Source organism: Podarcis pityusensis (genome assembly GCF_964106645.2).
Source record: "Podarcis pityusensis genome assembly, chromosome: 3".
NCBI classification, from domain to species: Eukaryota; Metazoa; Chordata; class Lepidosauria; order Squamata; family Lacertidae; genus Podarcis; species Podarcis pityusensis.
This window is the reverse complement of record NC_138026.1, coordinates 53,553,300-53,566,544: the sequence shown is the minus strand read 5'-3', so window position 1 is coordinate 53,566,544 and position 13,245 is coordinate 53,553,300. Positions and strand designations below refer to the sequence as shown.

At 42.7% G+C, this 13,245-nt stretch overlaps 2 protein-coding genes and 1 long non-coding RNA gene across 6 annotated transcripts in view; 1 reads left to right on the top strand and 2 right to left on the bottom strand.

Annotated features, from left to right (window-relative positions):
• KPNA5 (karyopherin subunit alpha 5) overlaps positions 1 to 3,548 on the bottom strand; it is an 18,841-nt gene extending 15,293 nt beyond the window's left edge. Inside the window, exons 1-2 of the mRNA XM_080999666.1 lie at positions 3,328 to 3,548; positions 1,187 to 1,320 (exon numbers count right to left, since the gene is read on the bottom strand). Coding sequence (XP_080855792.1) covers positions 1,187 to 1,320; positions 3,328 to 3,331 — 138 coding nt within the window. The 5' untranslated portion in view covers positions 3,332 to 3,548. The remainder of the gene's footprint in view (positions 1 to 1,186; positions 1,321 to 3,327) is intronic.
• On the top strand, positions 2,778 to 13,245 carry ZUP1 (zinc finger containing ubiquitin peptidase 1). Of its 4 annotated transcripts, none has more exons than XM_080999725.1 (9): positions 2,778 to 2,927; positions 5,666 to 5,776; positions 7,138 to 7,250; positions 8,072 to 8,240; positions 9,334 to 9,522; positions 10,398 to 10,566; positions 11,250 to 11,401; positions 12,755 to 12,972; positions 13,075 to 13,245. In XM_080999725.1, the coding sequence occupies exons 2-9, from the start codon at positions 5,695 to 5,697 to the stop codon at positions 13,120 to 13,122; spliced, it is 1,140 nt and encodes a 379-aa protein (XP_080855851.1). In that variant the 5' UTR covers positions 2,778 to 2,927; positions 5,666 to 5,694; the 3' UTR covers positions 13,123 to 13,245. The 4 variants fall into 4 exon arrangements, with proteins under 4 accessions (XP_080855851.1, XP_080855852.1, XP_080855850.1 ...); XM_080999726.1 differs by lacking the exon at positions 2,778 to 2,927 and adding an exon at positions 4,499 to 4,608; XM_080999724.1 differs by lacking the exon at positions 2,778 to 2,927 and adding an exon at positions 4,721 to 4,966.
• Positions 11,547 to 12,755, bottom strand: LOC308473931. Its single transcript, XR_013984416.1, has 2 exons — positions 11,883 to 12,755; positions 11,547 to 11,804 (listed from the first exon to the last, which is right to left on the bottom strand). It is a non-coding gene; the product is annotated as an uncharacterized lncRNA (long non-coding RNA).

Here is a 13,245-nt window from a genome sequence, read left to right as displayed (position 1 = left end):
GCTAGAAACAGCGAGAGAAGAGCCAGATCAAATTTTGCAGAAGAGGGGAGACAATACATATAATTCCACAACCTGAACCTGATCTCAGTCTTGGCTTCCACACATATCTGAACTGGCCGTAGAAGGTTTCCAGTTTAGGCGTATTACACAAACTCCAAAATTCAACATTGTAAACCTAAAGCTATTTTATCTAGTAGCTAATAATTCTCTGTCTCGAGAGTTAGATTTCGGTGGGGGAAGGGAAAAGAGGGCAAATTTACTGTGGACCAATAACTTATTGTCCTGATGTGCCCTATTGCATTTTTCAAACAAATACAGTTCTGACACCAGATGCTGAGAACAAACAGAAGACGGCAAACACCATCATGTTCTATTTGTGTCCAAATGCAGCTGGCAGGCTACTGAAAAACAGCTGCCCTTGGGCTGATCCGCAAGGCAGTATCCTCTACAGTTAAAATAAAATATCTTTAAACACTAACACTACTTTTCTAAATGCCAAACCCAAATATATATGCACAATAATCACTTACTGTAAACATGGGTCTATATGCAAGTAGAGGAATACCACAAATAAAAACACAGTGGTGTGTTAGCAAATAAGGGCTTTCTTTGGGTAGTAAAAACAACTGACAGTACATCACAAAAGCTGAAGTTTCGTCAGCTCCCTAATGCCTCTTGGTTTAGCAGACCACGGTAACATACTTCCATATGTATAGATGCACAGTTCTCCTAAACCGAATAATGTCACTTATTTATCTATAAGTCTTTTATTCTGCAATTCAGCCAAAAAAAGGTGGCTAACAAACAAGACAATCACTAAACAACAAACGATCACTAAACAAGACACACATTTAATAACAAAATCCTATGCACATCTATGCAGAGATAAGTTCCGCTGAATTAAATGAGATTTACTTCCAGGTAACTTGGATTGCAGGCATAGGGCCAGATTCAAATAAGTTGTTGTGCTAGAGAAAGCTAGTGCCATGACTACTCCCAGCAAAACAAGGCTTTCCCCCTACCGCTACCCCTCAAATCTGCTTGGGAGGGTCAAGAGAACCCCGCCCCCCCAAAAAAAAGCACAAGGGAGGAAGTGAGCTCTGTCTGGCAAGCAAAAATGCTTGTGCTGATGGAATGACCACTTTAGCGTGATACTGAATCCCTCCCATAATCTTTAAAGACTTACTTGTTCTTCCCTTTTCTGTTTACGAAGCTGAATACCTTCCTCTTCTCTTCGTCGCCGCATCTCTTGGGGATTGAGGGCATTGTTTTTATAACTTTTCATTCTGTAGTGATCCTTTTCTGGGCTTGCCATGGTATCTACAATAAAGAGCAAGAGAATCGATTGCATTTTCTTCTCTGGACTGCCAGTCAAGTCCAAGGTAACAAGAGGCGATAACCTAGGGCCAATCCACACCTCACATTTAAAGAACATTCAATGCACTTTTAAAACATACTGCTTCCACTAAAGATCCTGGGAACTGTAGTTTTCCCCTTACAGATCTACTGTTCTAAGTGCCCTTAGCAAACTACAGTTCTCAGGATTCCTTGGGGCAAGTCATGTGCTTTAAATGTGTGCTGGATGTGCTTTAAATATACGGTGTGAATCTGGCCCTAGAAAGAATATATGAATATTTACTGTTCTGAATATTGTTATGTCTGGGTAGGCAACATCAGCATGTAACACAGGAATTTCTGCTACTACCAGATACAGCTTTACAATACATGAACAAGCAGCTGGAGCAAGTCTCCAATGAGGAAAGATTGCAGCATTTGTGTTTTTTTTTAGTTTCAAAAAAGGGCACCACTCCTGAGAGGGCACTACCACCTGTTGCCACCAAGCATACTTCAAACAGAAAGGGTGCATGGGGCAGAAGATCTTAAACAAGATATTATAAAGCGTTCCAATTTACAGGAAGTTGATGGAAATCTATGTGAATGTTTCTTACATGAATTGACATCACAGACTTAATTCAAAGACAAAATGTTCAAAACACCTCAGATACAAGGATCTTCAACTGAATCACTTCAAAAAATCAGGTGCCAGACATCAAATGTATAGTTAGGGTTGCCAGTGGACTAGAAGAAACTAGCCTTTAAGAGTTGCTTGATATACAGTAAGCAGGAGGAAGCTTGTCACAGCGCGTGCATCACATGCTCAAGTCCTCACATCAAGCTGCTGTTAACAAGACACAATTACAGAAAGACGAAAAGTTGGCACCCCCATACTATTTAAAAATTACGGGCAGCTATTGAATAAATCTGCTCGCCATGGCAAGTGAGGTGCCACCCTCTGGCAAGTGTGACCAGCAGCACTGTCTTCCCATTTTGAAGCTGCAGAGGTGGGTGGAGATTGCTGGACTGTTGCACCATGACACCACTAGCTCCAAAGTTGGGGGGAAGGCTGGGAATTGTTTGACAGCTGTGTGGCCAAATCACCCAACACAGCCTTGGTCATTCAGGGCCAGATCTACAAGTCCCAGGGCCCCTGATTACTGACATGTCCCTGATTTCCTCCCTGAAGGAGTGCAAAGTGACAGGTGGTCCCCTTGGCAAATGTGGAAAGAGGGTCACATTGGGCGCTGCTGCCTGAAGGCTACTGGGGTGTCTTAGTCACCAGGGACCCTCCCGCCTCCCCCCCAATGGTTTTGGGGGGGGGCGCGGGGGCGCTTGACAGGCGACGAGAATTCTTAGAATTCTAGAGCGTGTGAAGAGTGTCGTTTTTGTTGTTTCCCGCAAAAAACCTACCCCTGCCCTACGTCCTGCCTCAAAGGCAACCAGCAAGTACAAATCACCAAAATCAAACGGGCAGATTCCTGGGGGGGAGCCCGTGCCAGGGGAATCCCCGTCAAAACAAGACGGCCGAGTCCCCGCCTCGTGGAGCACCAGGACCAGCAAGTAGGGGAAGATCGCGTGAAGGAACGAAGGTAAGAATAGCACTTGCAAACCAGTTATTAATATAGACATATATATATATGTGTGTGTGCGCGCGCGTGCATATGCCCTATATATACACATATTTGCTCGGAAATGACTCCCACCGATGTCAGTGTGGATTACGCGCACAGGACCGCAGCCATGAGTTGCCGGTGGGCTTTCCACCCGAACGCAACAGCCCCAAAAGGGGGTGGGGAAGGGGGTGCAGCACTGTTCCGCACGCCTGTGGGTCGGGAGGAGATACGGCAGCAGCGCCAGCGTCCTTTAAAGAAATAGGGATGCGGAGGCAGCAAAGCGTCCCTTGCATTTTGAGCCACCCTCCTTTCCTCCTGCCACCCGGAATCCAGTGGCAGGAAGGAGCTCGCCCCGCGCCCCTTCACACTCACGCACCCATTGCGGGCAGCCCCCCGCCGCTTTCCCCTCCGCAGAGCAGCAGAGCGGACAGATTCGCGGTCCAAGATGGCGGCTCCAGGCGCGCCGAAGAAGCCGGTCCCTCCTCTTCTATCTCCCCTCCGCCTAGCACCACCCGCGCGCCAACGCGCGCGCGCGGAGGGGGAACGAGCCGCCAATGGCGAGAAACGGGGCTCGCGGTTCTCCCGCGGCCCACGGAAGGCACGCCCATAGAGCTAGGCAGCAGCGGAAGAGCGACACGCGGCTGTCAGCGCGCGGGTTGTCTAGGTGACGTTTTGCTCCGCCTGAGGGGAAAAAGCAGAGCGAAACAAGGCACAGCTACCCATGCTAAGAGGGAGATAAAGGCGCTCTCGTGAGAGGGGTGGGAGAAGGAGTCGGTCGGTTTCTATCGTTGCAGGGAAGCGATTAATTGGCTCGCAGTGCCGGATTTACATATAAGCTAAACAAGCTAAAGCTTAGGGCCCCACTCTTGGGGCCCCCAAAAAATATAAAGGGGAAAAAACTGGATGTAAATTTCCAAAATATAAGATTAAAAACATAAAACCTACATACAGCAACTGTGTTTTGTGTTGTGTAGGCTCTTACGATGTAAATAATGGGCCATGCCTGCTAGCCTGCTCCCTAAAATATCACTGGTTTGCTCATTTCTATATATAGGGTGCCTACGTTCTGCATGGACTGGTTGCATATATTCATATAGCATATATTCAACACACAAAAAACAGCAACAATTTGTTGTTGACAAAGGGCAGCTGGACATATAAGGCGCCATTACTTTCAGTAGCTTAGGGCCTCAGCAAACCTAAATCCGGCCCTGTAAATATACACTAGCAAAGAAGGACTAACAGTGCAGTCCTAACCATGTCTACTCAGAAGCCCTTTTGCGTTCCATGACACCCCCACCTAATTATACTTTTGAGAGCTTCAAAGAGGAAACTAAATATAAGCAAGAAAGAGAACTCTGTAGGTCAGTTTTCCGCAACCTGGTACCTTACTGGATATTTTTAGGCTGCAACTGTTGCACGACTTTCGGTCCAAATCATATCCAGTAGGTTGCGGAAAACTAAAAGAAGTTTAGTTTAGAAGTTCGCTCTCTTGCTTATACTTCATTTCCTTCGTGGAATTCTGCAGGAACCAGCATCCTGTCTCCGCAACCAGATGATGCCTACGGGAAGTCCGCGCAGTAGGATGGGAGCTGTAGCTCAAAGCATCTCCACGGCACCTCGTTGGGGAAAGCCAACATAGACTCTTCTGGGGAGCGTGCGTAAACTGCGCGTGCGCAAGGGTCGGGTTACACAGCGGCTGCCCGTGAAACGAAAGTGTAGGCTTGTTTCCCTTTTTAGTAAGTCTAGGAGTCACGTGAAAGGATAGAGCCGGGAGAGCGCGCGCGCGCGTCTGGGCGACGTATGCCGTGGGCTCTTCTCCGCTCGCGCTGGGCTCCTGGCAGCCGCGGTAGGTGTCGAGGTGTTTATATCCGCCTCGTGCCAAGGGGGCGCGGCTCCCGCCGGGAAGAGCGCAGAGATGGAGTTCTCCGGCAAAGCCCGGCAGGGACAGCAGCGGCTTCTGCAAGGGGCCCCGTCCGCTGGCGCCCGCGCCCCGCCGCCTTCTCCCGCCCGCGGTGAGTGAGACCTGGAGGGATGTCGCTTCACATTTCGGAGCTGTCTGGCTTGAAAATGAATCATTTGCGTGCGGAGTGTCGAGAGAGACGTGCGACCGCACATTCACACGTGCGAGTCGCCCGCTAGATTGATATGCACGTGGGAACCGTCTCTGGTCGGAATATGGGTCTGGCTTTATAAACGTCAGGCGCTTATATAGTATGTAGGGCAGCAGGATCCACCGTGCTCTCGTGCTGCCTGTGAGCATGAGAGCAGAGCCTCTCTCATATATATATATGCCAATGAGCTCTCATGCTCATAGGGTGTGTGTGTGTGTGTGTGTGTGTGTGTGTGTGTGTATATATATAAAATCCTTGGGGTGAGGGGCAAAAGGAGCTTGGCCCTCAATTTCCGAACTCTCTTCATTAATATATACTGTACTGTTGTTGTTTTTCCTTTGCCCATACACAATATCTTCAAAGCACACTAAAAACAGTCTTTCCCTTGGTCTGAGTACTTCAGTTTATTCCTCACAGAGCTACAATTTTAAGACATTGGCAGCTCCAAGCCATCTAGCACTCAAGAGCAGTAACTACCAAGGGACTCCCCCAAACTTGGAACTGCCTTCTAGGTATGAGCTTAGCAAGCAAGCATTTCTTTCCAACAGAAGAATATGCAATGACCTCATCATTTACTCTTAATACTTTGCTTTAATGCAGAAAATGGTCAGGAGCTGTATGAATGCCCAATGTGCCACCTTGTTTGTACTGATTACCCAATACTGCAGGAACATGTTGAATTACACTTGGAGGAATGCACCTTTTTAGAAGGTAAGGGGAAGATTCCAAAATAGGAAAGACATATTTTGTGTATTGACGAAAGATGTAATGTTTCATTCAGGAGAAGCTGGTATTATCCAAATAATGCAAGGTAACATGAAATCATATGACTTGGAGCTTCATATATCATGTTAGCATATCGTAAAAAAGTAGAAAACAATGCAGTGTAACAACAACAACAACAACAACACTTTCAGAATTGGTAGCAATTTTGTTTTGTATGTCTCTTTCCTCTAATGCTAGAGACTGTATCAGTAGAGACACCTAAATAGCATATATCTGTGCCCTGGGTGGATTAAAAACAATTAAAGAAGACATTTGAGGAGTCGATTAAAAAACAAATCACATATTTTTGTTTTTTAACATAGCACGGTTAAATCTGAATACAAGCATAAGCAACTTCTTAAAAGCCGAATCAGTGGCCTTCAATCAAATGTAATGAGTTAAGGCTGCCTTAAAAGAAATAACTGTTTTGGGCACAAGTGAGGTACTTATCATGGTTTTGGTACTGGGAACCAAGGATTGGTTAGTCACCACAGGCACAGAGATCCAGGCCTTGGCTCTACAATAGTGTTTGTATTTCATTGAGAGGACTACCCCCTAAGCCCATTTTGGTGGACACTGCAACTTGACCAGTTCCCAGATTATCAATATTTCCTCTCCCTAAGCAAACAATAACAATTTATCTTTCATCTTAGGAAAATAAATTGCTCTACCAAGGAATTAACTTACTGGTCCTCGCTTCTCAAAAATGCTGGGTCCTTAGCTAAACAGACAGGTACAAATGGGCTGCAATGAGCAAAATCTCCGGAGCATTAGCTACTATGCATTTGTGGGCTCAGGATGGGTGTGGAGCAAGGCATTACAGATATGCTGTGTAGAGGAAATGAAACAGAAAGCAGCAAGGTTAGACAGACATATATTTTGTTCATTTACAGCTAAATAGAGCATCCATATTAATGTGTTTAACCAATTTGTATGTATCATATCTGAACTACAAGTGAGAAGCTGGGTTTAAATCTGTGATCTAGGTGACTAGGAATGGTATTAAATAATACATTCTGCCTAGGAATGTAGGTAATTGAAGTTGCAATTCTGTACACTCTTTGCTAGACGTCAGCCCAATATAAGCACAATGGGACTTAGCTTCTCAGTAAATGGACATAGGATTGTGCTGCAAATTTAAAACATACAGGTTATTGATAAAAACCTGGAATTTTCAGAAATATTCAACATCATCAAATATGGCAGGTCTTCTATGGGAAACGTAATGTACAGCATAACCAATTGTTATGTGGCTGTACCTTCGAAATATTCATTAGACTTTTATTTTATATAATATTGCATGACAGTGGAAAGAAACTTGACTGACCTAGAATTGGCACAGCATCTCCAGAATGAGGAAGACAGGCAAAGAAGAGCAGCAGCAGCAAAACAAGAAAGAGAAGATTTCCAAAAGCTACAGGTGTGGTATCAGTGTTCTAGTTGCAATGTACTTCGGTATAGCTTGTAAATATATGGAGTGTTTTGTAAATGTGTGATACATTTAAGTGTTTATTTTGTGCACAAAGAATTAATGTTTATCGTTAAGTGTCTCTTGGTAGCAGTTGGTTGAGCAGAGTGCCTAATGCCTTTGGTCAGGATGCATTTTATAAGCTAGGTCAGAGGTTCCCAAACTTTAAAAGGAAAACTGTAGAGACAAGTGTGCAGAGACTTCCAGCATTCAGAGGTTACAAATAGAAATGTGAGTAATTTCTCTTCTGAGAATTCATCACAAAGAATGACTCTGTAGATAATAGGCTGTTTCTTATTAATTATCATGGAATCTCGTGCCTAGATTTTTCAAGCTGTACTATCCTAGTTCAGAAGCAGTACAAATTGTAATATTTATTCTTATTTCTTTAGAGAAATACCATAAAGAGTGCATATGTGTATGTATGTATACCATAAAGTGTGTGTGTGTGTGTGTGTGTGTGTAGATATATATAATTTATTAAGTTTATTAGTCACTTGCTCTCTAAAAGGTCCCCAATGACATTGAAAAATACATACATAAATACATCATACCATTGAAAAAGGATATTCTGGTTATAGTTACTACAAAGGTTCCGCTTAACTCTTAAATGGGCAGCTTCGTGTTCTGAATCAACTTCCATGGTTCTCTTGCATTCTCTCCTCTGTGCAAGGTTGAAGCAGGATTGCATGTGCTAACAATTCTTCTTTCTCCAGGAACTGCTAAGACTTCTTATTGCTTAAAGGCTTAAAAGTATAATATATCCTTAACAGAGGCAATATGGCTTGGATGGCTCCGGAGGATATAAGCAGCAGTCACTAAAAAATATGGAAAAGGAAGTGGCTTTTGGGAGAATGACCCCATCTGACTATCACAGGAGAAAAGCTGACATGATGGAATCTCTGGCTTTTGGTATTGATGATGGAAAGACAAAGACTTCGGGTGAGTAATTAAAAATGTGTGAGTTTCTTCAAAGGTCTGACTGAGGTGTCTAAAAATCATTTTGCCAAAAGCCATTGTTCAATAAGTGTGCTGCAGATTGCAAAATAATTTTTTTCTGCCTGCAGAGAAATAAGAGTATGGACCTTTAGACAGGAGCTAAGAATGGCAATTCCTACAATCCATATTAAAGATAATGGCTCTCATGTAGATTTAAAATCACGATTCAAAAATAGGTTATAAATTGTCTAAATGTTTTATCTAAATACCATGACAAATTTCAAAGTAGAGAACCGGCAGTCATCATGGTTTTTGCCAACCTTCGCAAATAGTAACCGGAAACATACTGCAGTTATCTGGTGTATATGGTAGGCTTGCTATCTAGCTAAGGGTGAATGATTTCATAAAACTTTCTCAGTAATTATGACCAAATGCTGTCTTGTTTCTGCTTGGTTCGCAGTATCTTAATATATTACACCTAGTCTCCTGTAATGATTTGACACCTTCATTAAGGAAACATTCTGCTTAAATAAAGCTGTACAGTGGTGGTGACTGGCTGTTTGCCTTGTCAGCCCTTCAAACTTGCAACTTCCTTGTCTGACGGCACAGTCGTGATCACAGGTTTCACATATTATATCTTTACTCTTGGCTTCAGGCAGTTCTTCCTGCGTGACTACTTCGCCACTCTTGTGGTTTTTGCCAGATTTTTCACCTTTTAACCATTGGTTTAGCTTCAAAATTGAGATAATCATTAAATTCACTCATGCTGTGTGTCACTTACTTTGCACTCTTAGTTGCATGTGCCTTAGTCTCTCTCCATTCACCATAAGGCCTTGGACAACTTGCCTAACACAGGATAGTAAATCTATAGCTGAGGAACAGGCTTGGAGCCATGTCTTCTGTCAGCATGTTAAACTATTCACTACTTGTTCCCTGCTCTTTGTACAGTTATGTAGAATTCGGCAGTCATTATTATTACTTTTTTCATACTGGTTGCATCTTGCAAATTGTGTGACTGTTGTTGATGTATCATCAGTAAATAGACTTGCATAAACTTAAGTCTCTTTCTCTCCCTGTCTCCCCTTTTTAAAATCAGGAATTACTGAAGTACTGTGCCAGTACTATCAGAATGAATGTAAAGACATAAAGCGTGTATGGCTTTCTACAGGAGTAGATCACTTCCATTGTTCTTTAGGAGACAGAGGTTGGGGCTGCGGTTATAGGAACTTCCAAATGCTTCTTTCTTCCCTCTTGAGGAACAGTACCTATGAAGAGTGCTTGAAAGGTGGGTATTTTTGCATGGAATTATGCTGCCAGTGGCACATTTGCCAGCCTGAGTGCTTGCTAAAAATGTGTTCCTATGCTGACGTATATTACAATATCTGCATCATATAGGTTAAAAATTGGTGGATACAAGAACAGTTTTTTCAATTTTATAGCTTGAAAATGAGCCTGCAGAATATGAACCTTTCCCTGTCCAGATCATAACTTCCTTAGGCCTTTTGTTGTTTAGTCGTTTAGTCGTGTCCGACTCTTCGTGACCCCATGGACCAGAGCACGCCAGGCACTCCTGTCTTCCACCGCCTCCCGCAGTTTGGTCAGGCTCATGTTTGTAGCTTCGAGAACACTGTCCAACTATCTCGTCCTCTGTCGTCCCCTTCTCCTTGTGCCCTCCATCTTTCCCAACATCAGGGTCTTTTCCAGGGAGTCTTCTCTTCTCATGAGGTGGCCAAAGTATTGGAGCCTCAACTTCACAATCTGTCCTTCCAGTGAGCATTCAGGGCTGATTTCCTTAAGAATGGATAGGTTTGATCTTCTTGCAGTCCATGGAACCCTCAAGAGTCTCCTCCAGCACCATAATTCAAAAGCATCAATTCTTCGGCGATCAGCCTTCTTGATGGTCCAGCTCTCACTTCCATACATCACGACTGGGAAAACCATGGCTTTAACTATACGTCCTTAGGCCTTACTCGGGCTCAAGTCTAGGGGAAGTCCTTCCCACTGATATCATTTTTTGCTGGAAAGCTTTTATGTCAAACAAGAGGAAGTAATTCCCCAACAGTAAAGGCCGTCCCACTTCAGGACACTTAGAAATCTATTGTAACTTTGGTTTTGCCTTTTCATAGCTGCAACTTGAATGTTGTCCCGTTGTTGTTTTAGATAATTCATCAATTCCATGCATTCCAAAAATTCAGTCATTGATTGAAGATGCTTGGAAAGAAGGCTTTGACCCACAAGGAGCTTCTCACTTCAACAGCAGATTACATGGAACTAAGGCATGGATAGGAGCATGTGAAATTTATTCACTTTTAACTTCTCTCAGGATAAAGTAAGTGCTGCCTATTAAAGGAAGTAAAAAGGTTTTAGTTCTAAGCACATGACACCAATTATGAGAGTGATTTTATGTGAATATCACAGAAATTCAAGTTCGAACTGGTCCTATGTAGAGATGGCATTTCCAGGAGAATAAGAACATGAAATACTTAAGGGGGAAATTGTGTTGGCAATTGGTCAATCAGTTGCCTAGGAACTTCCTTCTTGCATCTTTCCTTGCAACTCTCTTTTTAAAAGAAGATTGCTACTTCCAAAGTTCTTTCCATGTATAAATGGTGCCAAGTTATTGCTTGCTACAGCATGCTTTCATTTCAATGGTTTAAGTTTCATACAAAGAAAAAGTATAAGTTGTATATTTATTTATAAAACATATATATCCCGTTCATTAGTGTTTCAAATCAGGGCAAGTAACAATTAGGTAGTGAAAAAAGCCACCCAGATTAACATTACAGGAAGGGTTTTTTTTTTAAGTATCAAGTAAAAGATCATTCTCACACTAGGGGGAGCTGTGTACTTGAAGTAATATGTGCTACTACAAACTCACAAATGTGACCATTGTTCTTAACAGCCGAGGCAAAAAAATTATAAGTGGTAGAACTTGGTGACTAATGCACTAAACAAAAGATGCTATCTGACATTGTAACAGTTTATAAAGGCTTCATTTAAACTGCCTTATAGGTGTCAGGTCATTGATTTTCACCAGCCAACAGGCCCTGCAGGAACACATCCTCGTTTGTTGGAATGGGTTTTCAACTATTACTCGGCAGACAAGGAAAACAGTTCAAAGGTTGTGTGTACTCCCAAGCCACCAATCTACCTTCAGCACCAAGGTCAGCAAAACTTTCCACTTCTCTCTTTTCTAAACGTTAAGCTGTGTTACTCATGCGTTACTGATGTCCCCATGTCCAGTTTTTGTTTTATGAATTATGCTTCCTGGAAGAGCAGTGGAATGTCTTCTTAACTGTAATTCTCAAATATAATTGTATTATTTATTTCATAAAATTTATACACTTCTCAGTTGTAAAAACAAAAACAAAAAAACCTCCTCAAAGTAGTTTACAAAAAAGATTGTAATTGTAGACCACAAGCTTAACATGAGTCAACAGTGTGATGTAGCAGGGGTGGAAAAAAAGCAAATGCTATTCTATGCTGTATCAACAGAATTGTAGTGTCCCAATCAAGGGAAGTCATAGTAGTTCTCTATTCTGCCTTGGTCAGACCACACCTGGAATACTGTGATCAATTCTGGATACCACAATTTAAGGATGATATTTACAAGATGGAACATTTGCAGAGGGTGCCCAAGATGACCAGGAGTCTAGAAACTAAGCCTTACGAGGAACGGTTGAGGGAGTTATGTTTAGCCCAGATAAGGGGAGACTGAAAGGAGATGTGATAGCCATCTTCAAATATTTAAAGGGCTGCCACATGTGGAGGATGGAACGAGTTTGTTTTCTCCTGCTCTGGAGACTATAGCCCATAGGTAGGCAAACTAAGGCCCGGGGGCCGGATCCGACCCAAAATCCAGCCCACGAATCAGCATGTTTTTACATGAGTAGAATGTGTCCTTTTATTTAAAATGCATCTCTGGGTTATTTGTGGGGCAAAGGAATTTGTTCACCCCCCCAAAAAAATAGTCCAGCCCCCAACAAGGTCTGAGGGACAGTGAAAAAGTTTGCTGACCCCTGCTAGCCTATACCAATGGATTCAAATTACAAGAAAGGAGATTCCAACTAAACACAAGAAAGAACTTTCTGATAGTAAAAGCTCCTACGAGAGGTGGTGGACTCTCCTTACTTGGAGATTTTAGGCAGAGGTTGGATGGCCATTTGTCATGTATGTTGTAGTTGAGATTCCTGCATTGCAGGGGGTTAGACTAGTGGGTTTTGTTTTGTTTTATTTGGTATATTAACGGATTTGAGGGGATGGTTTGTGTTATGAGCTGCTTTGAAAGTCAGAGGGAAAACGGTAGATTTTAAAAATAAAACTTACCTGAAAAAACATTTATACAAGTAATTTGTTTTTATAACAATTACAATTATCTATGTAAGCATTAAGTTATATATTGCAATTCTGTACAGCAGTTTGGGGTTTTGCTTAAGGGGTTCGTAGACCGTGTGTTAGCAGAAATGTATACTTGATGGGTGTGCTTTGGCGTGTTGTTTTTTTTTTAAAAAAAATAGGTCATAGTCGTACTATTATTGGAATAGAAGAAAGGAAGAACAAAACTGTGTGCCTACTGATGTTCGATCCAGGTTGCCCCTCACAAGAGATGCAAAAACTCTTAAAAGGCATAGATGGGAACAGTCTCAGACTGCTTCGAAGATTTGTGGGCAGCTTAAAACATAAACAGTATCAGCTCGTGGCCATAGACGGTGTACTGTCAGCGGAGGAAAAAGTTGTGAGTATTACAGATAAGAGCCCATCTGATTTAATATCTTGGTGACCTACTGTGGTGTAAGTAAAAGTGGCAACGCTAACTCTTGTTTGTCTCCAACTTAAGACTCGTAGGCAGGCTTCTCAGCACTTCGTGGCTCAGCGGATTTCTTGAAATTAGGAATCCTGAAGAATATCAAGCAAGCTGCAGGAGAGATTCTGGTGCATTCACACAGGTTCTTGAATGATGTACATAAACTTTTTAAGGACTTAAAAATAAACGTTGGGGGGAAAATGA

Coding starts and splice junctions, on each gene's coding strand:
- ZUP1 (XM_080999724.1), top strand. CDS start 4,870: ATGGAGTTCTCCGGCAAAGCCCGGCAGGGACAGCAGCGGCTTCTGCAA. Junction 5,777..7,137: donor GGAATGCACCTTTTTAGAAG/GTAAGGGGAAGA, acceptor ATTGCATGACAG/TGGAAAGAAACTTGACTGAC. Junction 10,567..11,249: donor TTAACTTCTCTCAGGATAAA/GTAAGTGCTGCC, acceptor ACTGCCTTATAG/GTGTCAGGTCATTGATTTTC.